General features: G+C 47.8%; 12 protein-coding genes and 1 non-coding gene; 5 read left to right on the top strand and 8 right to left on the bottom strand.

The window, feature by feature from the left end:
* Positions 1-1,888, bottom strand: part of CNAG_07593 (hypothetical protein) — a 2,686-nt gene extending 798 nt beyond the window's left edge. Inside the window, exons 1-7 of the mRNA XM_012197000.1 lie at positions 1,757-1,888; positions 1,454-1,515; positions 1,333-1,396; positions 1,274-1,279; positions 1,068-1,215; positions 59-1,014; positions 1-4 (exon numbers count right to left, since the gene is read on the bottom strand). The exon at positions 1-4 is cut by the window's left edge and continues 19 nt beyond it. Of these exons, the coding sequence (XP_012052390.1) occupies positions 1-4; positions 59-1,014; positions 1,068-1,215; positions 1,274-1,279; positions 1,333-1,396; positions 1,454-1,515; positions 1,757-1,786 (1,270 nt within the window). The 5' untranslated portion in view covers positions 1,787-1,888. The remainder of the gene's footprint in view (positions 5-58; positions 1,015-1,067; positions 1,216-1,273; positions 1,280-1,332; positions 1,397-1,453; positions 1,516-1,756) is intronic.
* Positions 1,889-1,967: 79 nt separating this feature from the next.
* On the bottom strand, positions 1,968-3,353 carry CNAG_07594 (hypothetical protein). XM_012197001.1 has 5 exons: positions 2,980-3,353; positions 2,795-2,928; positions 2,662-2,719; positions 2,427-2,611; positions 1,968-2,373 (listed from the first exon to the last, which is right to left on the bottom strand). The coding sequence occupies exons 1-5, from the start codon at positions 3,257-3,259 to the stop codon at positions 2,119-2,121; spliced, it is 912 nt and encodes a 303-aa protein (XP_012052391.1). The 5' UTR covers positions 3,260-3,353; the 3' UTR covers positions 1,968-2,118.
* Positions 3,354-3,546: 193 nt separating this feature from the next.
* On the top strand, positions 3,547-6,506 carry CNAG_01619 (hypothetical protein). XM_012197002.1 has 14 exons: positions 3,547-4,296; positions 4,352-4,465; positions 4,519-4,545; positions 4,600-4,657; positions 4,712-4,768; positions 4,827-4,963; positions 5,024-5,241; positions 5,297-5,419; positions 5,472-5,575; positions 5,625-5,678; positions 5,727-5,827; positions 5,877-5,931; positions 5,999-6,124; positions 6,179-6,506. The coding sequence occupies exons 1-14, from the start codon at positions 3,851-3,853 to the stop codon at positions 6,227-6,229; spliced, it is 1,671 nt and encodes a 556-aa protein (XP_012052392.1). The 5' UTR covers positions 3,547-3,850; the 3' UTR covers positions 6,230-6,506.
* CNAG_01620 (hypothetical protein) lies at positions 6,287-8,625 on the bottom strand. XM_012197255.1 has 8 exons: positions 8,278-8,625; positions 8,058-8,222; positions 7,885-7,996; positions 7,734-7,828; positions 7,171-7,686; positions 7,033-7,110; positions 6,650-6,976; positions 6,287-6,584 (listed from the first exon to the last, which is right to left on the bottom strand). Exons 1-8 carry the CDS (start codon positions 8,422-8,424, stop codon positions 6,459-6,461), a joined length of 1,566 nt encoding a protein of 521 aa, XP_012052645.1. The 5' UTR covers positions 8,425-8,625; the 3' UTR covers positions 6,287-6,458.
* An 83-nt stretch (positions 8,626-8,708) lies between these two features.
* On the bottom strand, positions 8,709-10,298 carry CNAG_12978. XR_001046279.1 has 1 exon: positions 8,709-10,298. It is a non-coding gene; the product is annotated as a hypothetical RNA (non-coding RNA).
* A 162-nt stretch (positions 10,299-10,460) lies between these two features.
* CNAG_01621 (hypothetical protein) lies at positions 10,461-12,407 on the top strand. XM_012197256.1 has 7 exons: positions 10,461-10,845; positions 10,909-10,966; positions 11,020-11,218; positions 11,287-11,378; positions 11,447-11,883; positions 11,947-12,078; positions 12,143-12,407. Exons 1-5 carry the CDS (start codon positions 10,832-10,834, stop codon positions 11,603-11,605), a joined length of 522 nt encoding a protein of 173 aa, XP_012052646.1. The 5' UTR covers positions 10,461-10,831; the 3' UTR covers positions 11,606-11,883; positions 11,947-12,078; positions 12,143-12,407.
* On the bottom strand, positions 11,542-13,256 carry CNAG_01622 (CTD kinase subunit beta). XM_012197003.1 has 6 exons: positions 12,975-13,256; positions 12,846-12,927; positions 12,523-12,793; positions 12,421-12,466; positions 12,166-12,374; positions 11,542-12,112 (listed from the first exon to the last, which is right to left on the bottom strand). The coding sequence occupies exons 1-6, from the start codon at positions 13,160-13,162 to the stop codon at positions 11,760-11,762; spliced, it is 1,149 nt and encodes a 382-aa protein (XP_012052393.1). The 5' UTR covers positions 13,163-13,256; the 3' UTR covers positions 11,542-11,759.
* Positions 13,257-13,391: 135 nt separating this feature from the next.
* Positions 13,392-15,372, top strand: CNAG_01623 (tRNA pseudouridine(55) synthase). XM_012197257.1 has 5 exons: positions 13,392-13,613; positions 13,664-13,836; positions 13,889-13,944; positions 13,997-14,151; positions 14,200-15,372. The coding sequence occupies exons 1-5, from the start codon at positions 13,537-13,539 to the stop codon at positions 15,068-15,070; spliced, it is 1,332 nt and encodes a 443-aa protein (XP_012052647.1). The 5' UTR covers positions 13,392-13,536; the 3' UTR covers positions 15,071-15,372.
* On the bottom strand, positions 13,944-16,242 carry CNAG_01624 (hypothetical protein). XM_012197004.1 has 5 exons: positions 16,094-16,242; positions 15,994-16,034; positions 15,838-15,927; positions 15,482-15,777; positions 13,944-15,424 (listed from the first exon to the last, which is right to left on the bottom strand). Exons 1-5 carry the CDS (start codon positions 16,174-16,176, stop codon positions 15,089-15,091), a joined length of 846 nt encoding a protein of 281 aa, XP_012052394.1. The 5' UTR covers positions 16,177-16,242; the 3' UTR covers positions 13,944-15,088.
* A 69-nt stretch (positions 16,243-16,311) lies between these two features.
* Positions 16,312-18,074, top strand: CNAG_01625 (hypothetical protein). XM_012197258.1 has 6 exons: positions 16,312-16,452; positions 16,511-17,057; positions 17,110-17,245; positions 17,311-17,400; positions 17,456-17,645; positions 17,717-18,074. Exons 1-6 carry the CDS (start codon positions 16,349-16,351, stop codon positions 17,979-17,981), a joined length of 1,332 nt encoding a protein of 443 aa, XP_012052648.1. The 5' UTR covers positions 16,312-16,348; the 3' UTR covers positions 17,982-18,074.
* CNAG_01626 (transcriptional adapter 2-alpha) lies at positions 18,028-21,182 on the bottom strand. XM_012197005.1 has 10 exons: positions 20,479-21,182; positions 20,384-20,419; positions 20,192-20,328; positions 19,881-20,144; positions 19,748-19,832; positions 19,253-19,698; positions 19,081-19,198; positions 18,921-19,027; positions 18,699-18,864; positions 18,028-18,646 (listed from the first exon to the last, which is right to left on the bottom strand). The coding sequence occupies exons 1-10, from the start codon at positions 20,534-20,536 to the stop codon at positions 18,204-18,206; spliced, it is 1,860 nt and encodes a 619-aa protein (XP_012052395.1). The 5' UTR covers positions 20,537-21,182; the 3' UTR covers positions 18,028-18,203.
* Positions 21,183-21,330: 148 nt separating this feature from the next.
* Positions 21,331-22,957, top strand: CNAG_01627 (amino oxidase). Its single transcript, XM_012197006.1, has 2 exons — positions 21,331-21,691; positions 21,748-22,957. Exons 1-2 carry the CDS (start codon positions 21,385-21,387, stop codon positions 22,851-22,853), a joined length of 1,413 nt encoding a protein of 470 aa, XP_012052396.1. The 5' UTR covers positions 21,331-21,384; the 3' UTR covers positions 22,854-22,957.
* Positions 22,887-23,635, bottom strand: CNAG_01628 (small subunit ribosomal protein S20). XM_012197259.1 has 3 exons: positions 23,429-23,635; positions 23,252-23,351; positions 22,887-23,164 (listed from the first exon to the last, which is right to left on the bottom strand). The coding sequence occupies exons 1-3, from the start codon at positions 23,532-23,534 to the stop codon at positions 23,011-23,013; spliced, it is 360 nt and encodes a 119-aa protein (XP_012052649.1). The 5' UTR covers positions 23,535-23,635; the 3' UTR covers positions 22,887-23,010.
* Between the last annotated feature and the right edge of the window lie 76 nt (positions 23,636-23,711).

The following is a 23,711-nucleotide window of genomic DNA, read 5'->3' on the forward strand; positions in this document are numbered from 1 at the left end:
TAAGCTATAGATTTACAGTTAAACTCTATGGAACATAACAACGAGCGAATGAACACACCTGCATAGCCTCTAACTTTCTGTCAGGTGTATCTCCCTCTTCAATGGATCTGATCAGGCTGTCCTCCGCTTTGCGTCTTTTTTCGATTTCTTGCGACGTCATACCAGGGCCATCGAAAGCGCCGCGATGATCAGCGGCCAACCTTCGCACGGGATCGTTCTGCGCCGATGGCTCATTGCTTGTAGAAGAACCTCGAGTAGACTGGTTGCCGTCGCTCACCAAAGGGGCTACCGGCCTGATCGGGGTGACAGAAGACGGCATGGATGGATTGGACGGTGAATAATTTGCTGAAGAACTATTCGAAACGCCAAGATTGGCCAGCGGATCGCCGGCTAATGGGTTTGGGGGAATAGTGAGACCAAATCCACTCATATCCGCCGATCCACCTAAAGCGGTCGATGCACCATAGCTGGGAAAACGGACATTCCCAGTATTAGAAGGCATTAGCCTCTGTTGCTGTCCATAATCTACACGAGAAGGCTCATTGGGGACACGACTTTGGCCCATCTGACCGCTAATATCGAGACGACTTATTGAGGGATCGTCAAACGATTCGGAAGCCATAAGCATGCTGTCCAGATCGGGGAACAGATACGTATACTCGTCGCTGGGTATTGGTTGATCAAAAACCGACTTGACCCTTTTGGAGTTCGAGATGTCACTGTTTTGTAGGGTTTTGCCTTTCTCCTTTCCAGCGCCAGATGCGCCATCTTCGGGTGTCTCAGCAGGCCCTACTGGAGTGTCGCCCTCGCCCTCTGTACGCTTGCGCTTTGGAGGCAAATTGCTCGCTCTGCGACGAGGCTCGCCAAGCTTGATGCCTGGGTTAGAAATCTCAAGCTCTCGAGAAGCTTTGAGATTGATAAATGCCTCATAGACCGTATCGGTGTCTGCGCGATTCAAGATGGCATCCAGCTGATCTGCAGAAAGACCAAGCCGGGGCAAACAAGAACCAAGGCCTAAACTGCTGTTAGATCGTGTATACGGCTTCAAGAACGGGTTAATTAATTACCTTCGCCAATGAATGAAGCAGTAAGCCTAAGCATATGTCTTAAATCCTTATTCTCCTTCATCAGATTTCGCACTAAAAGCGTCATAAGTTCCACGCGCTCCTCTTTGTCGCCCTCAAGCATCTGCACCTTGGCCTCAAGGTCACGGATCTACAAAATTAAGTCAGATAATTGGATCACACATTTCATACATCTTAAGCAGACACACATATTGCTGTCGACTCCGTCAGTTGAACATAAAACACTCAGTGTATATTGATTGCTTACCTGCTTACGAAGCCGGAATTCCCTTTGGGCAATCCTGTTCTGTGCCTTTCTTGCCGAACTCGACCTGCCGCTGAATTTCAGAGACTGAACGGCGGATGCCTGAAGCATCTTGAACACTTACGAGCCTCTTCCATGAATATCCTCCGGTTGGGCTGAATCACCTCTCCCTGAACTCCCTTCATCCTAGATACAGCGAACACCGTTTCCCATGCATAGAGTCCAAACAATGGCGAAAATTAGGGATACGAGGACGAACGTCGTATATATATGCAAGATGGACGGGCAGTCGAGGGAATGCGAATTGCGAGGATGGTCACGTCAACATGGTGAGGTCAGCAAAAGACAAAACGGAGAGTTCTGATGGGTGGAAAGATTTGTGGGTATAGATAGGATGTTCGCGACGGTGAAGTGGATGGAGACTCACGTCTGAGAATGTGGGCTCCTTGGGGGGCATGACAAGGAGATTGGAAGTGTGGAGAGAGGTACAGGGTATAGAGAAGTAGGGAAAATTTCAGGGGAAATATGACAAGATGGGTGGGTAGGAGCGATGGAGGAGGCGACGAAGTTTCGATGGTCGGTGGATCATGCAGCTTATCAAACCCTAGCGGCACAGAGCGGGCGCGGCAACCGTGGTAGGGGTATCATCTCACCCACAAACAGCGAATATCATGCATACACACTCCTCAATCATCTTCAAATACATAAAGCATTAACGATACATACGGAACAACTAAACAGATGCAGAAATATGAATGTGTACAACAGAGCAACACGCTACTTGCGCCATCACTCTTCCCTCTTCTCTTCACGCTCTTCGCTGAATCGCGCCACTCTATGTTCAGGGGGTAACGCCACTGTCCGAGGACAAGGTATAGCCCCTTCATGACCTGCATTTTTCGAAGTCCATCCAAGCAATCGTGACATCATCCACTCCGCGACCCCTTCTCCGGGAAGAGGCCTGATTGTCTCTACCTCGTGTGAAACAATCAAACCTGATGTGGGAGAGAAGGTGTACAGAGACGATGTATGCCATTTAGCCTCCTGTCAAGTACACGACGTCAACGCTGTCTGATTATGGCATACCTGTTACTTACTTTATGAGGAGGTAGGCGCAGGGTGCCATATACTGAGACCAAGACTCTGATCTGCTTCATACGGTGGCTGGGGATCTCCTTTTTCGCAAGTAAAACTGCGGCTCGTTTGCTTTCTTGTCGCATGTCTCGAGGTGATGGGGAGAATGTCATTCTCTCCATCTCTGATCGCAGGTCTGTATGTAAGGCTGTTGTTGATGTCAGCAAAATCCGTTTATGAAGCTTGCCAGAGTCGGACCTTGCATGCCATTGCGAGTAAGAGAAAACGCCATGGAATAGCCTGACAATGACGATATCTAGGAATATTGTTAGACCTGGCACCATTATTCCTCCTTCAAAGGGAGGAGATGAAAGAGTTACATAGTACATACCTTCAAAGGCAACGGCGCTGGTAGCTTGAGAACCATATTTTGACTATAAATGTCAGGCGGTAACATTGTCGCGGCAGTCATCTCAGCATTAAAGAAATGCGGGAGCGTTTCTTGAAGGTGTATCATTGCCCTTGCTAAAAAAGCTAATATGAGTGCTGACATTGCCCGGGGGTACGCGAACTTACCAACACGCATATCCCATTCCCGGTCATCCACTTCCTCCTCGGGATCAAACCCTCTCCCCCCGCCAAAGAGTTCTCTATCCTTATCCTTTCCATTCGGACTGGGGTAGACACCATGCGTTGAGGCAGGGCCAAAATGAGGTACAAAGAAAGGAACAGAGGACGGAGGTGAAGACGGAATGAGTGACAATGGACGAGACTGACCGACCACTCGCAAAAGGCGAAGAGACACGCGAGGGGATGATGATAGAGATGATCTAGAGATATGGGGGAGCACAGGCATGATATTCTGTAGGAAAGGCTTGTAGCTGGACGAAAGAAGGAGAATTTGAGACCAGCGAGATTCAAGGAAGTTGCAATACCAAGGATTACAGCAGTGAGGGATTTTGTTAGCAGGCATCGGGAGATGTTGGAGTTTTCTATTTGCTCTGGAAATAATATGGTGACGTCATGAAAAAGCTTCGGAGATTGAAAGGCTCTCCGGTTCTGATCAGATTGGGTGGGGTTGTCCCGATCCCTTGTCCCGGTGTCCTCCATAAGCATAATTATTATCTTTTTTCTGTTACGTCCCGGAGGTGTCGGTCATCTGCGACTGGCAGACTCGCGTCGCTCTTATCTCGCTACCGATCCTCTTGTGAGGGAGCTTCTCCGTTCGATTCAAACCGTTTTGGAATAGCTAGAAGCTCTTACAGTCCTACAACATAACTGCAAATTAACCCAGACTCCTTCAGCAAATGTTGCTGTTGACCGATGGCACCAATCAACAACACAGTCTCCCGCCCACCAGTAGCCTTCAGGACAAATATCGATAGAAACAGATTTCTTCAAGGACCATTCTCCCCAATAATCAACAGTACTGAACATCTGATCACTGATGGAGAAAATTGAAGGGACCCGCAACATTGCCTTCGAAAGAGGCCAATCTTCTATGTGTTACGAGTATGATAAAGAATCCTCTCCTATTGTCAATTGCGGCAAGCCACCGTCCTTCCAAAACAACATGCGTCCCAGATCATGTACAGGGGTGGGAGAAGCACCAACACCTTCACCACCACCTGAAATTGAATTATCACCCACATCACTGTCCACTCGCGAAGCACGGCAGGTTATTACTTCCTTCCCTACCTCTCCGGCCAATCCTATCAATTGGACAGCCAGGAAGAAATGGACCATAACAGCAATCCTTGCATTGACTGGATTCATCTCCACGGCAGGAAGCTCCATCGGTGTACCTGGACTACATGCAGTGATGTCTGAGTTCGGAGAGACGAACGAGAAGATTGGAGTTCTAATCGCTGGTGCTTATGTTCTAGGTCTAGGGTACGCATTACCAGAAGCCATAGAGCGCGTATTGTAAGCTTACTTTTCCATGAAGCTCTGGACCATTTGTGTTTGCACCAGTATCCGAGCTCTATGGACGGCAAGTAGCCTATATCTCAAGCCAGATATTCTATGTCTTGTTCACCTTGGGAACGGGTTTTACTCAGAGGTTTGTGCTTTGCTGGCAATAGATAATCGGACTGATCATGATGTTACATATAGCATGACAGCACTTATCATTCTACGATTGTAAGTGGCCCACTTTGAATATGTGTATGACAATTTCTCAAGTTACAATTCCAGTTTTTGTGGATCTTTTGCTTCTCCTCCGCCTTCTCTAGGTGTGGCGACTTGCGCCGATGTGAGAATGGCGGCTTTCTAGAGCGAATTCGAATTGCACTCACCGCTTACCTAGATGTTCCTACCACATGAAAGAGGCAAGCCCATATCATTGTATGCTCTAGGGCCAATTGTGCGCCTCTTTGATCACATGCTCCGAACCATCATGACTGACTTATACATTTTTGCAGGGCGGGCCCATCATTGGTAACATGGTAGGCTATTGGTTATTGTTCGGGGGATGGAGATGGGCCTATTACTTTATGACAATAGTTGCATTTTTCAACTTTGTATTGATGGTCTTTTTTCTCAGGGAGACCTATGCTCCGTACGTATCTCCTTTTTAATCCTTTCCAATAACACTTGTAACCAGCTCATCATATATCAGTGCTATTCAAAAAATCATAACCTACCGTATGACTCATCCACTTTCTCCTTCGACTTCCGGCCGGAGACATTATCTGCCAAATATGACCTGGATGACCGCGATGGTCTCAAAAGAGGACGCGAAAGCAGTCTATGGCAGGGCATTCTCACGTCCCCTGCGATTGTTGTTTACCAACCCGGTCGCTTTTGCTTTTTCTTTGTATTACGCATATGTATACGGTATGGCGGTGGTTCTCACTCTGAATAAGCGTTTGAAACTGAACTTCTGCCGTAGGTATAATCTATCTTTTCTTGGTGGCTTTACCTCTCTTGTACGGCAAGCCGCCGTTTAGTCAACCCGCCTTGTTTTCGTATGAGTGGCCTTTGGCCACAATGGGTTTGCCATACATTTCTATGGGTATTTTAAGGCTGCGTTGCTTGGTGTATGGATCTGATGATGCCGCTTATAGGCTTGGGCTTCGTGAGTGCGGTGGTCATAGCCTCCCAATGTCAAGACCGTATATACAAACATCTTTCAAAGATTAATGGTGATAAGGGCCAGCCAGAGTATAGAGTATGTTCTGGATGTAGCATTAAATTCTCACTAACTATTCTTTACGCAGCTGGTACTGACTCAAATAGGCATGTGTATCATGCCAATCGGATTATTTATTTTTGTAAGTGCAATGCTTTCATTTTTTTATACGTTAATAACAGTATTAAAGGGGTGGACAGCCCACGCAGAAGTACACTGGATGGGGCCTTTCGTGGGTCAGGCTGTCATGGGGATTGGGTTGATGCTGGCATTCAACACCATCCAGAATTTGTTGAGTGGTCGCAATGTATGCTTCGATCTCACTGACACTCGTCCCCAGCTTCGTAGATGCTTTTTACCCTTATTCTGCTGCAGCCGTAGCCGGGGCAACTGCTGTAAATACGATCCTCCTAGATGGGCGCCGTCGTTACTGACAAATGGATTGTTTTTGGGGGGAGCCAGGCTCGTTCGGTTGTGGCTTGTATCATGCCCCTTTTTACGACCACTATGTTTGTAAAGCTTGGATGGGGGTGGGGTGGTACTCTTATCGCCTGCATAGCCATTGTTGGAATACCGGCGCCAATGATCGTGAGTAAAGTAGCATAATATGGTGACTCAAGCAGAGCTGACATCCGATGGCAGATGTTCTTTTTCGGGCAGAGGTTACGAGAGCGCTATGCCTTCCAAGGGTAGCTTTTGGTAGACCCTTAGTAGACTTCGGAATAAATGACGATAATAAACTTTAGGGTCTAGAACATGAGATATTTTTGGGAATAACGCATTAACTGATGCAAAGTGCAGAGAAAAACACATCTAATAACCTTAAACAAGATAGAAAGTACGCGACATCGGCTGAAGTCCAAGCAGACAGGATACACATTATGCCACGAAGCCTAGCATATCTCTTTACTGAGAGCAGAAACTAGCCGAAACGATTTAGCCTACTGCTGGGGAGGCTAGGGAACCCGGCTCTTGGAATAGTTCCTGTAGCTCTGACACCATCTGGTTTCAAGGGTGATAGATACGCTGGAATGACGCCATCTCCACTCTTCACGGGCGACAGTTAGCTTAGCTAACTGTTTCTTATGTCTGGTGAGGTGACTCTTGACTCACATTCATGACAGGATCCCAATTGAAAGTGGGTGGCGGTTGGGCGCCGAGAATTCTCTTTTTCTTTTTCTTTTCATTGGCATAGGCTGCTGGCTCTTCTTTTCCCATTGATTTCTGCTCGACACTCTTTGACGTTCGAGCTTTGAGAGAATCAAGCTCGTTCTCGACATCTGACCCTTCAAGAGCGGCTGATTTGGGCTTAGATTTTACGGGAGATTTTCGTGTTGTCTTCGACTTTTTGACAGGTGCAGGGGCGGAATCATCTAGTTCAGAGCTTGAATCAACTGATGCTTTAGCCTTTGCGCGCGCTTTTGAAGAGAGCTTCGAAGGCTATGAGGCAAGAATGATCAGTGACCTGCGATCAACGTATGAGGACCTCTGCATACAGATACCGCTGCATCGACCTTCTTCGCCTTTTTCCTTGTAGTCGCTTCGTCGCCAGAACCCTCTTTCACTGGGCTTTCCTGTTGAAATATATCAGCTAGAGATATCCCCGATGAGAGTCATATCATAGGACGAGGTACCTTTCTGATCCTTCGATTTCCTGGACTCGTCTTGCTTATCCCTGCTCTCAAACCATGCAGCTCTTCTTCGATACCAAGGAGACGTTCTTTCTCCTCATTGGCATCTCTTAGTCGTTTCTTTAAGACTTTTTCTTTCTCCTTCCCACTTCTCACAGCTTCTTCCAACTCCTCCTTTAGCTCTTCAATCTCTTCCTTTTTCTTCTCCAACTCTGACTTCATAGCTCTCAACTGAATTTGCGACTCTTTCTTCTCTTTCTGATGCTTGCTGGCCGAGCCTTCTTCTCGTAGCCAGCTCTCAAGCTCTGATCTTGCCTCTTTTTCACGGTCTTTGAGACCACGAACCTTCGTCTCTAAGGAAGCCACTTTGTCTTCAAGAGTATTAATTTCGGCGCGAGCAGATTCCAGTTCCATTTGAGCTTTGCTAAGATCTTTGGAAGACGTTACTTGTGATGAAGAAGCCTTTCTAATGGCACTGCGCTCTTGCTCGAGAGAAGCATTGGACCTTTCCAACATAACCTGCATAATGAATCAGCACAGAGGTAGTTACATAATGGCATACCCACTTCTAGATGTTCAATCCGGATGTCCCTTTCCTCGATTTCCCTTACTAATTCTTCTTCCTTGGCCTGGAATAAAGTGATTTTATGGTCTCTCAGAACTAGCAACAGGGGTTCAGCTTGCTGTATACACGTTGAAACAAAGCCTGAAGCTTACTTCGGGCTTTTTCTGCGTCCAATAATCTGGCTTCAAGCTCCACAACAAGCATCTGCTCTTGCGCTACAGCTAAAAGTGCCTTTTGCTGCTGGACCATTGAGTGAAGCTGAAGCTAGGAGTATCGTCGATGTAAGTTAAGATCAAATAACAATTAGAGATCAAAGTCATATCACCTCTTCTTTCATTCCTGATCCCTCCGATACGCATCGCTTGAGCTCCTTCTTGGATCTTTCGAGCTCTCTTTGAGTGTTGCGGAATGACACCTGCATTTCGTTCAATTTGGCTGCCATCTCTTTCAAGTCGCTCTCCGAAGCGCTCTTAACCGCTGTCAATTTTCTCTACAAAGATATGGCGTTAACGTCACTAGGAAAGATGATGGCCAATTTTGCGTACTTCTAAAGTTTGATTCTTCCGCACCAACTCGCTTACTTGGTGTTGGAGGTTGTTGATCCTAGCTCGAGAGGGACCGGGAGTCTCTGAAGATTCTTCGATAAGAAATGAAGCGGGAAGCCTTGGGGGAGTCTTTTGTATCATTGACATTATGGTGCCGGATACGTGTGGGTTGAGAAAAATGAGATGGGGATGCCGTTGCTGACAAACAAGTGACCTAATTGATTGTCGTTGTTGTTGTTGTTGTTAATTTGTTCCTACTTTCAAGGTGTTGTGTGCCTGGTGGAGACGTCTGGGATTGGGACACCGATTGCTACTGGTACAGTACCTACGGAAAAGAATGTACCCCCCCTTCCCCCTCCTCTTGATCCCGCGGCGAGTTTTTGACTATACCCCATAACTATGATTTTGAATTGTTCATGCATGCACTTATATAACTATCTGGTTCTTCCCCATAATGGGACCCCAGGCCACCCCCACTACCAAATGAACTGTTGTGGAAGCCCACAAAAGTGGAAAATCATTCAGCAATTTGCAAAATAATATAACCGCACGCCCCATTCCAACCACTCCACCTGTCAGGCATGCCATTAAAAGAACCATCTAGGCTACGAAGAACTCTGCCTTGGTAGGCGTCCCCACTACCGCGCTCGACACAATGGGCTTACCTCCCTTCTCTACACGTCCCTCCAAGGATACCCAACAGCATCATAACTCTTGAGCCCCACATTGAAGAAGGGCAAAGGAGGAGCGATGTAAGGATCCGTGGAGCAAACTGGATAGGTCCAGTCGACTACGACCTTAAGGTTTACTCCCTACACCAACAAAGTGCGCGGTCCACCACCACCAACCGACGCCAGCCAGGCGAATCATTCTTCGACTTCGCGTGGCGCCAGTGACTTGGCTCTCTTCAGACGAGGGCAGCCAGCTCACAAAGGTAACGCCCTTGCTCACAGGCCTCGCAATCGTAGATGCCGCATGCATAAGCTAATAGCATTCCTCGGCTGTTAAATTCCTCGTTGCGTGCCGGGGGGTTGCTGCACTTTTGAGAACCAAATAATCCGAGGTCAAACAACTTTTAATGGTAGGCACACAACAAAGCTCACAGCCGATTTTTCGCGGGCCTAAAAAATAGAGAATATTTGATAACCCGGGTGACGTCAACGAGAGAATATTTTGTGCCAACAACGGACATGTGTATGTTATGCAAATAGTAATTATTTATTTTCTAGTAGGCGCAGGAGGAGCCAAGAGAGCCAAGAAGAAGGAAGGAGCCTACTGTCCCATGCTCTTAACTAACTGCGTATCTCTTCTTGGCTATTTTGAAGAGACGCCCCCCCCCCAAACGGATGTCTTGTTTCTAAAAAGGGTGATGTGCGGGTTGGCCTCAGTTCTCCTCTCGGTTTTTTTTCCTTTTCCAGTAGTATCCTAGGAGACGTATCTAGGAGACAAGTACGATTTATGCGAATGCGTCGCAGGAAGATGAGCCCAGATCTGAGCGATTTAATAGAAGTCCGACATATCCATTATCCGGCTTCCGTCTTCCCTCGTCGTCATTCGCCACTATGTATAAACTAGTGCGTGAAGCGAGAACCTATCTGGTGTACTATGCAGTTCTGCGGCAGTTCGTGCCCTGTTTCTCTTTCTTCCTCAAGCGGTCCCTCGCAGTGACCTTCCATCCTTGACCTCCCGCCGCTCTTACTCAACGTCCATACCATCGCATCATAGCAAATGTGAAGGAATCAACCCAAAAGTACAAACTAGTAATTAATTTGATGCAGTGCACGATCTTATCACACTTGCAGCTTGCAAGTCGGTCAGCCAAATTGGCCTCTTCTATAACCTGTACCTATGAAACGTTTTGCTAAACCGGTTTTACTCTTTTAACACACTCTCTCCACAAAGGCTCACTGTAGTTAATGATGCCAGTAGTAAAATTACAACCACCGCGGCCGTCGCGGATTGATGGTTGATGAATAAATAATCTTCCGGACATGACAAGAAGTGGACCACCTCCACTTTAGCTCTTCCCCTAGCTAAATTCATCGTCTTACGTAGTAGCGAACTTTATATAAATCTCCTCTCGACTTTTGCCATAGATCCTACGTCCTACGTATGCCAATTATTTGTGGCATAAAAGCGGCAGAGGGATAGTTATGGACATGAGCAGAAAATGACGCAAGTATACTAACTCCATCATGGGGCTGGCGACGGAAGGGCAACGGACATCTCCTATTAGTCAAATATTTTCTCATTTGATATCCCTCACACCTCTTGTATTTGGCAACTTCTATATCGTCAAGAAGTGGACCCTTGAGCGATGACCGAATATTCCCACGGAAATGGCTGGGTGTACCTCAGCTGGTAATTCATAATCGACTACTCCGACTAAATATAAAGGAAAGCACCACCCATGTGTTCTCCCTTTGACCACCATCCAACCAAGTACTCTATAATATAGTATAAACCTCCTGACTCTGATCAACTTCGCTTACTCTTTCGTCAACGACTTCACCCTCATCTAAACTACCATTAACAGTTTGCAAGATCAAACACAATGGGCGGCTCCTGGTAAGCATTCTGCTAGTGTATAGCAGAGAGCAAAGAAGATTAATATCAGGATTTTTCTCACAGGTTCCGAACGTTCAAGCCCTTCTTGATGGGGTTGCTTCTCGTCACTGCCTACTCATCAGTGCGTTATTGGGCTATGTCTCTGGCTGGGACTTGACTGATCCTTTTTTTTAGTTCATCCTTGACATCATCATGATCATCAAGGTACGACACTACAGTAACACATATCCTCCCGCGGTAGTCGCGTTGCTCGTCTGTTCTCTTCTCGAGGCCTTGTACTGTTTGTGGCTATTGGTCAAGTCTGGCAGGGGTTCTGCTTTCAGGGCCAGTGCTGTTGAGGGAGCACTCGCGTTTTTCGCTTGTTTCAGCTTTGGTGAGTCTTAATGTTGGCTACCAAGGGTTTTTGTGAAAATATTACTAACTGATACACCTCTTTTCAAGCTTGCATTGTCGCTACCACTGTGTTGCGACACCACCGTCAATACTGCAACACTGATCTCGAAGACAATAGCGATCTGTGCGGTGTCCTCAGGGTACGTTCTCAGCATTACCTATCTTTTTACCCTTTCGTACCGATTGGCTTACAAGTCGTTGTGTCTAGGGTGTCATGGGCCTCGGTTGGATGTTATTCGGTCTTAACCTCATCTGGCTCTGTATCCTGCCTGTTCTCGCCTCAGGTCAAGGTACTTGGGCTCACTACTACGGCGACCTTCCTTACGAGGACCGTGGTATTGAGGAAGAGAAGGCTCCTGTGCACTAAACAGGCGCTCGATTGTTTGGCGGAGATCAAGGTCAGGATGATGACGTTGGAAGACACAATAGACTCTTAAATGCTGCTTTCGTGGAAACAGGAAATGTAGCCGTGGTATACATCCTTATAATCTTGAACATATTATGCATATTAATGGCTACATTCACGTGCGCATTGCCATCAGGTCTTCGTCCCATAGGAACCTGATTGTGACATCATTTTTACCCATCCCCTCTGCGACCTTGTCGGTTTCACCGGTGTCTTCAGTCGCCCAACCTAGCATGGTAGTAAGACCACCCCTTCTTTCTCTTAAATTGATTTTCAACTTTGTTAATGTTTGCGGTGTCCAGAAAGCCGATAGAGGGAAGGCCGTCGTTCCTGATGAGGAAAGGGCTAATGTTGGAGCAATGGACCCTAGTGGCTCTTTTGGAGAAACGGGCGACGGCGCCTGAAGCGCTTGATTTTCTGGATTAGATAAGACGGTATGGTAAAGGTCCAGTAAGGCATGCACAACCTCTGAGTTGACCATTAACAATGACCAATCAGTGTTGGCAAGCGAAAAGACTGACCATCAACATGCGTTACTCCAGCGACATAATCTTCTTCCCACGACCCAGTATTACCCAAAAGTTCAACTATCCATCTAGGTGTTCTAGTTTGGTCCATGATCTCAGGTGTTTCGAACGAAAGAGACTCCATCGTAAGAAGAGCAGCTGTATATATAGACCCTAGAGCGATGATGTGGGGGGGGTAAGATAGAGGTGCTGGTGTTCGATAGCTGTATATAATCAGTATAAGAAGTAACCCCCCAATATGTTCCATACCTATCCACTGCCACTTTCCAACAAATTTTACAAAAATCCTTGCTCACTATGGTATTTATCATCAGCAGTTAATAGGTCAGATCATCTCATGTGAAGACTTACACCCCAATTTCTTGCCTATTTTGATCACAGGCCTTAGCCCATCATTCGCCGAGAATTTGAAAGCCATGCTTTCCAGAACCAATCTTTCTATACTCAATATCCTTGCGCGTTCACTATCCAGACCATGAGCCTGCGCAACAGATGGGTCAATGGTCCCTTTTCGGAGAAGGTGCGGGAAGCGGATAGGGAACGAAGCCAGAATGATGTCGCGCGGTTTCTTGAGAGTGTCGTGTAATTTTGAAGATACGTAGAGAGTAGCTAGAGCGACTTCCTGCGATGATAGTGAGTCCTATATATAGGTTAGGCAAACCAGATATACTTGCAATATAGCTGAAATCTTTGTAAGGAAAGAAAAGATGGAATCGCATATATAGCGTTTGGGCCGTCGCGATCGTTCGCCTTGGACTAGTCTCATCAGTGGTGGGTCTGTAAAACGAAGAAGTAAGGCTTACAATCCACATCTGACCCCTACCGCGTCAATAAATCCACATGCCTGCTGCCTAACCCTTTCTTCTCTGGATACGCTGAGTTTCCCTCGTTGTTTTGCCGACAACTTCTCGACGTTTGCCGGGGAGAAGTAAGGTTTGTACTGCTTCGTGTGGGTTGCAGATGCTGACGATGAGACTTCTGTCATAATCATTGGAGGTATTCTCGGGTAATGAGTTGTTCTCAGTACGCTATTGATTTGCCCATTACTTGCGGCCCTTGTACTGTGGTATTATACGACAACGACGTATTATTTGATGCGATTGACCGCAGGCAAAAGGGTCGAAACGTCAACAACGGACCGAGTTTGCCAATTACGTAATGTACCAAAAGTTGGAAATCTCTTGGATCGTTTTCTGTGATGGTTCTTCAATTCATCCCCTCAACTCTGTTCTGCGTACACACCTTATTTCCCGGGATTTCGCATCCATAATCCCGCTCCCGAGAGCAGTAGACAAAACGCCTCCAAAACTTCGTCCCCCTAATCTCGCTCTCTTGCGAGCTACCGGCTTGTTGCCCAAGCCCATCATGCCTAAGGCTCTTCCTACCCCCACTTTGCCCCTCAATGGCCTTTTCCCTATCGCTAAACCTTCAGGCAAAAGCTCGTAAATGACTATCGTTTATAGGCTTAGAATTTATGACTGATCATTTGCAGTATGAGAGTTATTGACAGAATAACGCCACTTCTGCTCGACTCTAAACTGTTTGACGATCCCGTGAAGCGTGCTCAGCCGCAAATGAAGGGAAAACGTAAGAAGAATCTAACTCAGTTTGGTCTCAAAATTGGTCAAGGAGGAACTCTTGATCCTTTGGCCGATGGCGTTTTAGGTGGGTGCATATGTTTAGTTCTTCTGGGAGACGAGTGTTGATGACAGCTCAGTTCTGGGTGTTAACCGGGGCACAAAACATTTGAATCAGTTCCTTGAGTGTAGCAAGGTATGTGAGAACTCATTTCATTCAATGTATGCTATGCTAATTAGATTGTAAGGAATATGAAAGCATAGGTTTGATTGGTGCAACGACCACATCCATGGACGCGGACGATCCTGTTCTGTCTACTGCCCCTTGGGAACACATCACTCGAGAGGATGTTGAAAAAGTTTTAGATCGATTTCGAGGCGAGATCATGCAGGTGCCTCCCATGTGAGTGTTATCAGTCTCAGATGTATACGTTATTGATTTTGATTATAGCTTCTCTGCTTTGAAGATGGACGGTAAGCCGCTCTACGAGTATGCTCGAGAATCAAAACCTCTTCCTCGACCCATTCCCGCACGAAAGTGCCAGGTCTCCATCGAACTAATAGATTTTACACCTGCATCCGTCACTCCTGGTGACGGTGGGCATGATTATCACTGGCCAGAGAAAAGGCTTACATCTGAAGAGAAGGAAACCTTCAGGAAATTGACCGAGATTGTGCACAATGCACAAACGGGTCCTGTTGAAGCTGCAGAAACTTCTGGAAATAAAGATCAAGTGGAAGAGGAAAAAGCAAAGGTTGTAGAACCTCTGGTGCCCGATCTTGACGCTCCTGAATATCCCGAAATCTCACCAAAGAACGGTTTGCGTCCCCCTACCTTTACTGTCCGTATGACAGTTTCAAGCGGAACCTATGTCAGGTCGATCGTCAATGATATTGGATTAGCACTTGGCTGCGGTGCCCATGTCGTTAAATTGACCAGAACAAGGCAAGGAGAGTTTAGTCTCTACGGTGATGAAGAGGTTTTGAGCGCGGCATCTGTCTCTGCCTCGGCTGGAGGCGAAGAAGCCAGTGTGAATGAGGACAGGCGAGAAGCCCCAGGTCCTTCTGGTGGCAGTATTCCTTGGGCAGTCTGGGAACGTGCCCTTGCTGAGAGGGATGAGATGATTAAGAGGGAAAAGCTGGAGAAGGAAGAAGCTATCATGGCGGGGATGAGTGCAGAGGAAATTCATCAGGTCTATAATCCTGAGGCTATCAAGCAAAGAAGATGGGAGGGAGGGTGGAAAGAATGGGAAGTAGAGGTGTTGAAGCGGTTCAAGCCTGTGCCTGTGCCCATCAATGGGGGTCATGGATTTAGAATTTAACTGTAATTCTATGTATCATCATGCCAGCTTAAGGGGGATTGTGGCAATCTCCTTGGCTATCTTTACTTCCACGGACGATATAGTCCAACCCCCGGCGGGCTGAGCCTTGAGAACTTCTGATTCGAATATCGAGTTAACCCTATTTAGGTCTTCTTCACCGAAGGGCAACCCTTGAGCTTCTTCTGATCGGTAGCCGGAAGCCGAATGATTGCCGTGCGAAGTATCCTGGTTATCTGTCTTGGTAGAGAAAAGTGTCCAGGCGAACGAAGTGTGGAATTCTGGGTTGTCGTGATATGTTGGCCGATGGATTTTCTTCAAAGTAGGGTCAAGCACGACATCTACTATTTTCTTCAGCTAGACAATAAATGAGCTTTGTGTTCTTTCTTAGTTTAATTTATATGCAATTCTTACCTCCCTCGCACCAGCACCCACCCTCAACGCCAGGAAGGCTCTGTTAGATCCTCCGCCGGTAACTTCATTGTAGTACGCTTTGACTGAGCCTACCAAACTTAGCTTGAAGGGACATATTTGACCTAGTCGACTGGCGAGCTCGTCCCTAAATGGCTGAATTTGATGGCGTCGAAGTGGCACTGGACGAGTGAGCGAGATATGTAAGTTGGGAAGAAGAGAGTGTATAGGGTTTGGAGAAGGCGGTAACTGGGCAATAATTGTTTCCAGGATTTTTGAAAGCTTCCATGAGATAGACACTGCATCTCGTGTCAGTTTATATGAAAACAAAGAAGTCTGAAGGATGGGAATAAGCGCACATGAAAGATAGACATGAGTGTTGTATTCTCCGTCAACGTACGGGCGGGAACGCATGCGACCTTGATGCAGCGATGGATCATCCTTGGGGGCTATTTTTATTGAATAATGAGCTTCTGCAAGTTGACGCCTGGTTTCCTAGGCCCTATATAGCTTACTGATGTCAAAAGTCAAAGGCAAGCTGGGCAGTTTCTTTGGCCTAGACTCATATCAGTCCTGTATGCGTTTGGTGAGGTCAACACGCGGTACAAAACGAACTTTTTTGAAGGAGGAGTGGCCCGCTTCTGAGAAGCATGCCCTTCCTCATCATCCGAAGATGAACCGTAATCGACTAATGCCATCTGGTTCCCATCGCTGTGGAGTGTGGGTGAAGAAGACGAATGTATGAAAGAGACAACGAAGCGAGGAACGAGAACCAAATGTAAACAAATAAATAGCTCCGTCGCAGCATAAAATTCCATCTCCCCTTTCCTTCGCTTGCATTACCTTCCCCATCACATTACACAGGTCAGAATGTACTGGTACATTTCTTTTCTGAGACCTCCGCCTGTATCTACATCCAGCCCGGACCAGGGAATCACCATTACTCCACAGGTCGCTAATGACCTGCGCACCGAGTGAGTTTTTTTTTTTGTTTATTCCATCCAACGTAGGACAAGCTGATCACTGGTTTAGGCTGCGTTATGAGCCCACCACGATATACTATACTTGGCAGCGGGTTACCCCAAGTCTTTCTATTCCCACGACTCCCCAAGAATTGACGAGATTTATTCCTCCAGGGAGCACCTACAAACCTCTAGATGTCCCTTTACCGAAGAATGTGCAAGTGGGAGAGTCATGGCGTCTCGGTCTTTTCTCCCAAAATGACAATCCGCAGAATTCGAATGGACTGTTAAACGGGGGGGAACGGGAAGGGAAGTTGAGATCTACAAATGAACTGCTAGACCTGGTCGACGACGCTCCTGATGTTTTGGGCGTCTGGTCAGAAGGCATTGAAATAGCCCGTCCTGTATCTGGCCTCAATTCCGGTACGGTCCGCGGTCTTGGTAGACAAAAGGAGCCTTCAATAGATAAGGGAAAGTCAATAGTAAAAAGCAAAGGGAAAGATAAGGAGAAGGAGAGGGATGATCGACCAAAGCAAGGAAGAATAATGAGAGAATGGACGTTACCTGAAGAGGGAATCTTGAGAATCGTTGAACAGACCTCTTTCGACCTTGACAAGGTTCGATTTTCCCTTGCTATTGGATCCGCTAGTCGTTGATTGAATTTTCTAGAAAGTATGGGACTCTGGTCTCGCGTTGTCGGCGTGGTTTTGGAAGCACCTTGCCAACGAAGGACCACTACCATTAACAGGCAAGAAGGTCTTCACTCTCTTGAAAAGGCAAGAGAAACTCAGAATTGTTGAGCTCGGTCCGCATCCACTCTCATTTTTGACATATGGTGGAAATGATATCTGATGCTCAGTGACTGTTTAGGCACCGGTACCGGCCTCGTGTCTATAGTTCTCTCCCTTGCTCTCAAGCGCATCGCGTCTTTGGAAAGAAAGATAACAGCAACCGATCTTGGTAAGTGTAGTTTGGCTTATACCCATATCATGACTTAACTGCTGATTATGTTCAGAATCTGCCATACCTCTCATGGACGAAAACATTGCTCTCAACAATCTAAACTCCCAGATGAACCATATCTCTACTGACCACGAGAATGGGCAAGAAGAGCAGCCCACGGGTACCTTTGTCGACGCGAGGATACTAGACTGGGATCAGCCTATACCTGATTGGGTGAATAAGGACCACCCAGAGCTTATAATGTATGTTCATCGTATCAAAGTAAAAGGGCTCTGTGGATTTCATGCTAAACGTCATTTTTCTCATCGGACAGAGCTGCCGATGTTACCTACAATACTAGCGCGTTTCCCTCTCTACTCTCTACCCTCATTTCCCTTCTTTTCCCTTCTGTTCCTTCTGCCGGTTTATCAAATAAACCATTATTGGTATTGGCGTACAAGGAGCGTGATCCGGCTGAACGCGAGTTATGGGGCATGTTGAAGGAAAGGGGCATAGATATGGTGATGGTGGATGAAATTAGAGGTGCCGAGGATTATGGGTCAACCGAGATTTGGATTGGAGGAAGCAACCTTTCATGAAACAACAACACAATCGCATGATAAGCATCCCATGGGAGTCAGGATGCGAAAATTGGCACAATTTAGCATCTATGCATACTTTTTACAACCCAAGAACCAAAGCGCTATCTGCTTGTTTTGATACTTCTGACGAGCTTCGATGAATATATCGTTTTGTACTCCCCTTCTTCTCCTTACGCATATGTAAGTAAACTTTTTGAAGAATAGTGACTATAAATTTGCTCATCCATTGAGCCTAATCTCATGCGTTATGGGCTTATTCAACCCATTCGTCATCCCCAGCCCATTCACCCTTTCCATTAACATGTCCTTCCCTTGTGATTGTCCGTCCATAGTTGTCATACCGTTCGCGGCTCCATGCGCTACGGCGGCAGCGGCTGCTTGCAAACTAGCCTTCCCTTTGCCCTGCGGCTCATAAGCCAACACCAGCATCCCGCTTTGGACCAGAAAGTCGAATATCCTCCCACTCTTGTTGACGTCGATATTCAACATCTTTCTCGCGTCTCGCCGCCTCAGCAGACCTTGACGGCGCTCATTCTCACGTATATACAGCTCTTTGATAGTGAGATAAGGTTTGGGCAAAACGCGGAGGGTAGAACAAAGTGATTGTTCTTCGGATGAAAGGAGATCGAGAGAGGCCGAATTGGCAAGGTTGAGTGGTTGAGCTGTTGGGAATGTCAGCCATTGGTTCAGGCAGTATATCGACATCACACCCACGAGGTTTGCGTCCAACTGCAGGGACGGCTCTGGGCGTAGGCTCTCGAGTTTTCGCATCTGGAAGAGGCGTAGACATGGTACCGTGTAAGAACCTGTGTTGACCGGCGTTGATTCTCGCACCAGACGGTAAGACTTCTGCTGGCTTTTGTGTGGGGAATTCCATGGCCTGTTGATGGAATCCTTAGTAAGTAAGCGATACTTTAGAAAAGCTGAAAACCTTACGCGTGTATTCTTCACATTATCATAGACATCCGCTTCAGCTGCTGTCGTTATTCCCATGCGACGGTATTCCTGGAGTTCCGCTATCCGCTTTCGAAGAGTTTGTTCGTCTTTTCTCTCGGGTTAGCGACATACTTTTATTCCAAATCACGAGGAAACGTACAGATCAAACCTTCCACAAGAACTTCAAAGTCTTCGGCAGTTTGCAACTTTGCAAATGGTTTATAACGTTGTACCAACTCTCTCTCCTCCTTGGTAAGTTTCTTTTCTTGCGCTTGTATCTTTAAGTCGTCATCAGTACTATCCTTCCATCAGGGGAGAGAACATGTACTCACAGCCCGATACTCTGTTAATCCCCTATCAAATATGATCTCCTTGGCATCCTCTCTCTTGTCCAACTTTGAGAAATAAATGTCCATCATTGCAAGCTTCACTTCCAGTTCGTCGGGATCTTCGACCGCAGGGGATACCGGTTTGTCTTCCTTTTCATCTTCCTTTTGCTTTTCCTTTTTCACTTTTCCCTTTTTTTCCACGCCCTTTTCATCTTCTCCCTCTTCGTCTTCGTCTCCTTCCTCTTCTTCATCTGGAGGACGAGTGATCTTTGCCTGTGGTTGTTCGTCACCGCCATATTGCATTACGAGTCCAAACTCCATATCCTTTACAGCCATTTCGGCATCATTGTCTACTTCGTGCTCGAATTCGAGACGAGCCGGCATGTAACCGCCGATTTCGTGATTTGTGGGTGCCGAGACTGGTGGGGCAGCGTTGGACGGCGGTAAAGCTGAAGCCAATGTTAGTGAGAGTAAGGAAGAGGTGTGAAATGGCCATACCTTGCGGTTTACGAAGTTCCTCTATCCGAGCTTTTTTGCGTTGCTGGAATTCATCTGGATCATAAGGGAAGCTCCTGTCCATAGGCTGAAAATTCCGTCAACAAAGGACTTGTCAACAATCTCATGAACATACAGGCATGAATTCCCTTCTACGTCTCTTGGACTCATCCATCTCCTCATCTTGTTCCCTCTCTTTCACCCTCAGGTCCTCTCCGTGTTCGCCCACACCAAGGTAAACTTGAAGGTAATGTTGTTCGCATTCTTCTTTAGTTCTTGTCCCGACATGTTGCGCCACTTCAGCCCAGTTGCCCAGACCGTTTTGAATGAGGCCAGATATTAACAGTAGCTCTTCGTCGGCTCCCCAATCTGGGGTGAATATCGGTTGAGAGTTTTGTTCCTGTTTCCTATTAGATTGACCCTTGCGCAGTGAAGATAAGGACATACAACAACCATATAGTCATGCCATGCCTTATGTTGCAAGCCTTCTTTACCCTCGCAAAAGCAAGTTGGACAGAGATCGACCTCCTCGCATTGCTTCATAGCGCATTTTATACGTACGGTATGGGTGATATCCACATGGCCTGCTTGTTCGTCAGCAGCTGACGCGCAAAGATGAAGCTGTATGATGTGACGTACAGAAATCACACGTATACTTGATACCTGGCTCAATAACTACACAGTATCAGCAAAAGTCGTCAAAAGGACGAACAGAAAAGAAACGATAGACGTACTGGGTCGGCTATCGTTTTGGGCATTATCCACCCTCGGCTTCCTCTGCGTGACAGTCATACTCGTTTGTTGATGCCTTTAACGTGCCTCTTATTGCACGTCAAAGCAGTCTTGCTGGAGCACGCCTCCGAGTGCCCGCTTCAGGTTGTCAACAAAAGGGATGATCACGGGGAGACGCGAATATGGGCTGGCGGGTCTCGCCGCGGTGGAGGCGCGTGATTCGATCGTGTTTGGTTGCGTGGTCGCGTGGCGGGGGGGATGGGGGATAGAGGGAGGCGAGCGGAAGGGGGATGTGGGTATAACGCGGTGGAGGCAGTGAGAAGGGCAGGATCGAGGTGTATGCACGGTGAGGGATGATATAATAGAACGTCAGGGTCAAAGGATTGAGGTAATGTTGTTGGGCGCGCGGTCGAGGGCCACAAACAGCGGCGGGTTCCGTGTGCTTCCGGCGGGCGCCGCAGCTGCTTGGTGCGGTGTGGTGGGGTGCAAGTGGGGAGAAGGCGGGCGGGGGGATGGCGGCGCAGTGGTGAGGGGCGACGGCGCGGGGGGGAAGAGAGAGGGCAGGAGGGGGAGGGGTACGGTGGCGGGTGGTGCTGCTTGACAGTGTGTTGTCGGAGGGGGGGCGCCGACTCGCTGGCTGGTGGTGATGGCGCAACTCGGAATCCCGGCAGATGACCTGGAATCCAGGGAATCCCACCAATCACGCCCAGTTTTCAAAATAACCCCCCCCAAAATAATCCCGTTTTACTCCCGAGTGTGGCACGTCCCAGTTCCATCCCGGGAGGTTTTCCTCTTTCGGTCCGGTCCGATACCGTGCCTCCACTTGGCCCCGGTCGATTATCAACACAAATGGGGAAAGATATATAGCCCTCACTTCTTGACCCCTTCTTGATATCTTCCCCCTGGAAATGCGAATATCCCTTATACGAAACATGTCCAACGCATACGATTCCATCATCCTCGGTGCAGGCTGGGCTGGGTCAGTCGCTGCCAAAGAGCTCACCTCCAAGGGACATCGCGTCCTTGTCCTCGAAGCCAGGGACAGGGTCGGCGGAAGAGCCCGTACTTGGACTGGTGGGGGCGCAAAGATTGATATTGGCTGTAGCTGGATCCATGGCTACAAGGAGGGCAACCCTGCTAGGAATATCGCAAAGTCTTTGGGTGTAGAGGCGCGTTTACCTGCTGCTGCTGAGGGTGTAATCTATGGGCCCAACGGTGGGTATCCCATGAGGCGCGTTTTGTTATAAAATCGACGCTGACGCTTTCTCCAGGCCCGCTTTCTGCCGAAGAAGCGGATGCACTGAGAGCATCCCTCGGTACCGCTGTGGCTTCATCTAAACTCCCCCACCCATCCCCTCCACCTACCACTTCCCTCGCCTCAGCCCTCTTCTCGCCCAACTCTGCATTGTTCAGCACTGCTTCTGACCAGTCATTGGCAAAGGCTCTTGCGCGTTCTCTCGAAGTCCCCTTGGGTCTCAAGCTTGAAAAGGCCTCCCTCAAGTGGGCCGGCTGGGAGACGACCACATCTTATGCCGGGTCGGATGCTGCCCCCGAAGGAGGCTACCAGTCTCTTGTAACCAAGGTGCTTGAGTCCTCCAAGGCTGAAGTCAAACTTAATTCTCCCGTTACTTCCATCAAGGAGACCTCCTCGGGCGTCGAAGTGACCACTCGGTCCGGTGAAACTTACTCTGCTGCCAGCGTACTTTCCACCATCCCATTGGGTGTGCTCAAGTCTCTCCCCGAAGACTTCTTCACCCCCGCTCTCCCTGCTCACTTGCGTGAGACTATTGCCGGTACCCATGTCGGTGTTCTCGAGAAACTTCTCGTCCAATATCCTACTGCCTGGTGGCCAAACGCCGAAAAAGTTGGTTCATACACTTTCCTCCCTACCGGACCTGAGCCCAGCGCCTCGTCTACCTTGGAACAAGTCTTTGAAGGGTCTACTTTGATCACTGCCAACTTTGCTGCGCCCACTCTTCCCGGTCCTACCCCTACACTCCTGACATACTTGTCTGAAACCCCTGCCAAGATCCTCTTGCAACACCCTACTGAAAAAGTCGCCGAGGCATTCCACTCCTTCCTCGTCAAGCGCTTCTCCCCTTCTTCCCCTCCTCCTGCTCCTTCCGCTTCTGCCCTTACCACATGGCTTACTGACCCTCTTTCTCGAGGTGCGACCACGACGCCTTCTATCATCAGTACGGGTGAGCGCAGTCCCATGGACTTTAAGGAGCTTTCTCGACCTGTTTGGGGAGGCAAGCTCGGCTTTGCGGGTGAGCACACTGAGATGGAGAACAGGGGTAGTGTCGCCGGCGCGGTTATTAGTGGTTTCAGAGAGGCGGACAGAATTGACAAGTGGCTGGCTGTGCGAAAAGAATAAAAAGCCCCGCGAGCGGGAATTCAGGTAGTGATGTTTTGATAGATGTTTTGATACAAGTTTATTCTTCTTTAAAAATGCAGTCATTGAAACAAAAAACAATACAATTTACGAAAACGAGTATTCGACCGGCAAGGTTGCATCCTAGACCAAACTACATTTAAGCAGCAATGGTAACCTCAACCTCAACTCCGGGCTCGAGGGAGATGGAGGTGATCTGCTTGACGACGTCGGCAGAAGAGTTGAGGTCGATGAGACGCTTGTGGATTCGCATCTGGTACCTGTCCCAGGTCTTGGAACCCTCACCACAAGGACTAAAAGAGTGGTTTATTAGCCCCCATTTTTTGCCAGCACGAAGCATCTTTGCGGAAAACCGAAAAAAAGGGATCATAAAAACGTACGACTTCCTGGTAGTGTGCTTGAGGACCTTGGTGGGGAGTCGGACGGGGCCCCTGACGTTGAGGTCTCGGTCCTTGGCACGGTTGATGAGGTCGGCACAGACTATAGAAAATTCCATCAGCATTTCTCCCCTCGTTTTTAAGAACCTAGCGATGGCCCAACCGAAAAAAAAAACTAACACTTCTCAAGAGGCTTGACGTTCTTGGAGGTCAAGGTGATCCTGATCTTGTGGATCTTCTGGGCACCGGCGCCAGTCTTTTCGAGGTCTTCCTTGTACTCGGCCATTTTTGCTTGTAGATTTGTTTTTGATGACAGCGACTTGGCAGTGTAGGTGCTAGCGGTGACTGTCTTGGATGAGCTGAAAGGGAAAAAAGGGGGAAACAACAATCAATCGCATGAGAGAGAAGGAGGAGGAGAATTTCGCGGAATTTGGGTGACGTGGATTATTCTTGAAGGATGAGC

This window comes from Cryptococcus neoformans, chromosome 11 (assembly GCF_000149245.1).
Source record: "Cryptococcus neoformans var. grubii H99 chromosome 11, complete sequence".
NCBI classification, from domain to species: domain Eukaryota; kingdom Fungi; phylum Basidiomycota; class Tremellomycetes; order Tremellales; family Cryptococcaceae; genus Cryptococcus; species Cryptococcus neoformans.

Coding starts and splice junctions, on each gene's coding strand:
- CNAG_07594 (XM_012197001.1), bottom strand. CDS start 3,259: ATGCCTGTGCTCCCCCATATCTCTAGATCATCTCTATCATCATCCCCT. Junction 2,929..2,979: donor GGAATGGGATATGCGTGTTG/GTAAGTTCGCGT, acceptor TAGCTTTTTTAG/CAAGGGCAATGATACACCTT. Junction 2,374..2,426: donor TGCGCCTACCTCCTCATAAA/GTAAGTAACAGG, acceptor TGTACTTGACAG/GAGGCTAAATGGCATACATC.
- CNAG_01619 (XM_012197002.1), top strand. CDS start 3,851: ATGGAGAAAATTGAAGGGACCCGCAACATTGCCTTCGAAAGAGGCCAA. Junction 5,242..5,296: donor GTATTACGCATATGTATACG/GTATGGCGGTGG, acceptor CTTCTGCCGTAG/GTATAATCTATCTTTTCTTG. Junction 5,828..5,876: donor TTCAACACCATCCAGAATTT/GTTGAGTGGTCG, acceptor ACTCGTCCCCAG/CTTCGTAGATGCTTTTTACC.
- CNAG_01620 (XM_012197255.1), bottom strand. CDS start 8,424: ATGTCAATGATACAAAAGACTCCCCCAAGGCTTCCCGCTTCATTTCTT. Junction 8,223..8,277: donor GGAAGAATCAAACTTTAGAA/GTACGCAAAATT, acceptor ATATCTTTGTAG/AGAAAATTGACAGCGGTTAA. Junction 7,111..7,170: donor GAAATCGAAGGATCAGAAAG/GTACCTCGTCCT, acceptor ATATTTCAACAG/GAAAGCCCAGTGAAAGAGGG.
- CNAG_01621 (XM_012197256.1), top strand. Junction 10,967..11,019: donor TCGTCACTGCCTACTCATCA/GTGCGTTATTGG, acceptor CCTTTTTTTTAG/TTCATCCTTGACATCATCAT. Junction 11,219..11,286: donor TTTCGCTTGTTTCAGCTTTG/GTGAGTCTTAAT, acceptor CCTCTTTTCAAG/CTTGCATTGTCGCTACCACT.
- CNAG_01622 (XM_012197003.1), bottom strand. CDS start 13,162: ATGATTATGACAGAAGTCTCATCGTCAGCATCTGCAACCCACACGAAG. Junction 12,928..12,974: donor GTAGGGGTCAGATGTGGATT/GTAAGCCTTACT, acceptor TGATGAGACTAG/TCCAAGGCGAACGATCGCGA. Junction 12,467..12,522: donor AATAGGCAAGAAATTGGGGT/GTAAGTCTTCAC, acceptor TAAATACCATAG/TGAGCAAGGATTTTTGTAAA.
- CNAG_01623 (XM_012197257.1), top strand. CDS start 13,537: ATGCCTAAGGCTCTTCCTACCCCCACTTTGCCCCTCAATGGCCTTTTC. Junction 13,945..13,996: donor AGTTCCTTGAGTGTAGCAAG/GTATGTGAGAAC, acceptor TTAGATTGTAAG/GAATATGAAAGCATAGGTTT. Junction 14,152..14,199: donor ATCATGCAGGTGCCTCCCAT/GTGAGTGTTATC, acceptor TTTTGATTATAG/CTTCTCTGCTTTGAAGATGG.
- CNAG_01624 (XM_012197004.1), bottom strand. CDS start 16,176: ATGGCATTAGTCGATTACGGTTCATCTTCGGATGATGAGGAAGGGCAT. Junction 16,035..16,093: donor GCCACTCCTCCTTCAAAAAA/GTTCGTTTTGTA, acceptor ATATGAGTCTAG/GCCAAAGAAACTGCCCAGCT. Junction 15,928..15,993: donor GCCTTTGACTTTTGACATCA/GTAAGCTATATA, acceptor CAATAAAAATAG/CCCCCAAGGATGATCCATCG.
- CNAG_01625 (XM_012197258.1), top strand. CDS start 16,349: ATGTACTGGTACATTTCTTTTCTGAGACCTCCGCCTGTATCTACATCC. Junction 16,453..16,510: donor GCTAATGACCTGCGCACCGA/GTGAGTTTTTTT, acceptor TCACTGGTTTAG/GCTGCGTTATGAGCCCACCA. Junction 17,246..17,310: donor ACTCAGAATTGTTGAGCTCG/GTCCGCATCCAC, acceptor GTGACTGTTTAG/GCACCGGTACCGGCCTCGTG.
- CNAG_01626 (XM_012197005.1), bottom strand. CDS start 20,536: ATGACTGTCACGCAGAGGAAGCCGAGGGTGGATAATGCCCAAAACGAT. Junction 19,699..19,747: donor GGAACTTCGTAAACCGCAAG/GTATGGCCATTT, acceptor CATTGGCTTCAG/CTTTACCGCCGTCCAACGCT. Junction 19,028..19,080: donor TCTTGTGGAAGGTTTGATCT/GTACGTTTCCTC, acceptor CCGAGAGAAAAG/ACGAACAAACTCTTCGAAAG.
- CNAG_01627 (XM_012197006.1), top strand. CDS start 21,385: ATGCGAATATCCCTTATACGAAACATGTCCAACGCATACGATTCCATC. Junction 21,692..21,747: donor TGTAATCTATGGGCCCAACG/GTGGGTATCCCA, acceptor CGCTTTCTCCAG/GCCCGCTTTCTGCCGAAGAA.
- CNAG_01628 (XM_012197259.1), bottom strand. CDS start 23,534: ATGGCCGAGTACAAGGAAGACCTCGAAAAGACTGGCGCCGGTGCCCAG. Junction 23,352..23,428: donor CGTCAAGCCTCTTGAGAAGT/GTTAGTTTTTTT, acceptor AATTTTCTATAG/TCTGTGCCGACCTCATCAAC. Junction 23,165..23,251: donor AAGCACACTACCAGGAAGTC/GTACGTTTTTAT, acceptor CCACTCTTTTAG/TCCTTGTGGTGAGGGTTCCA.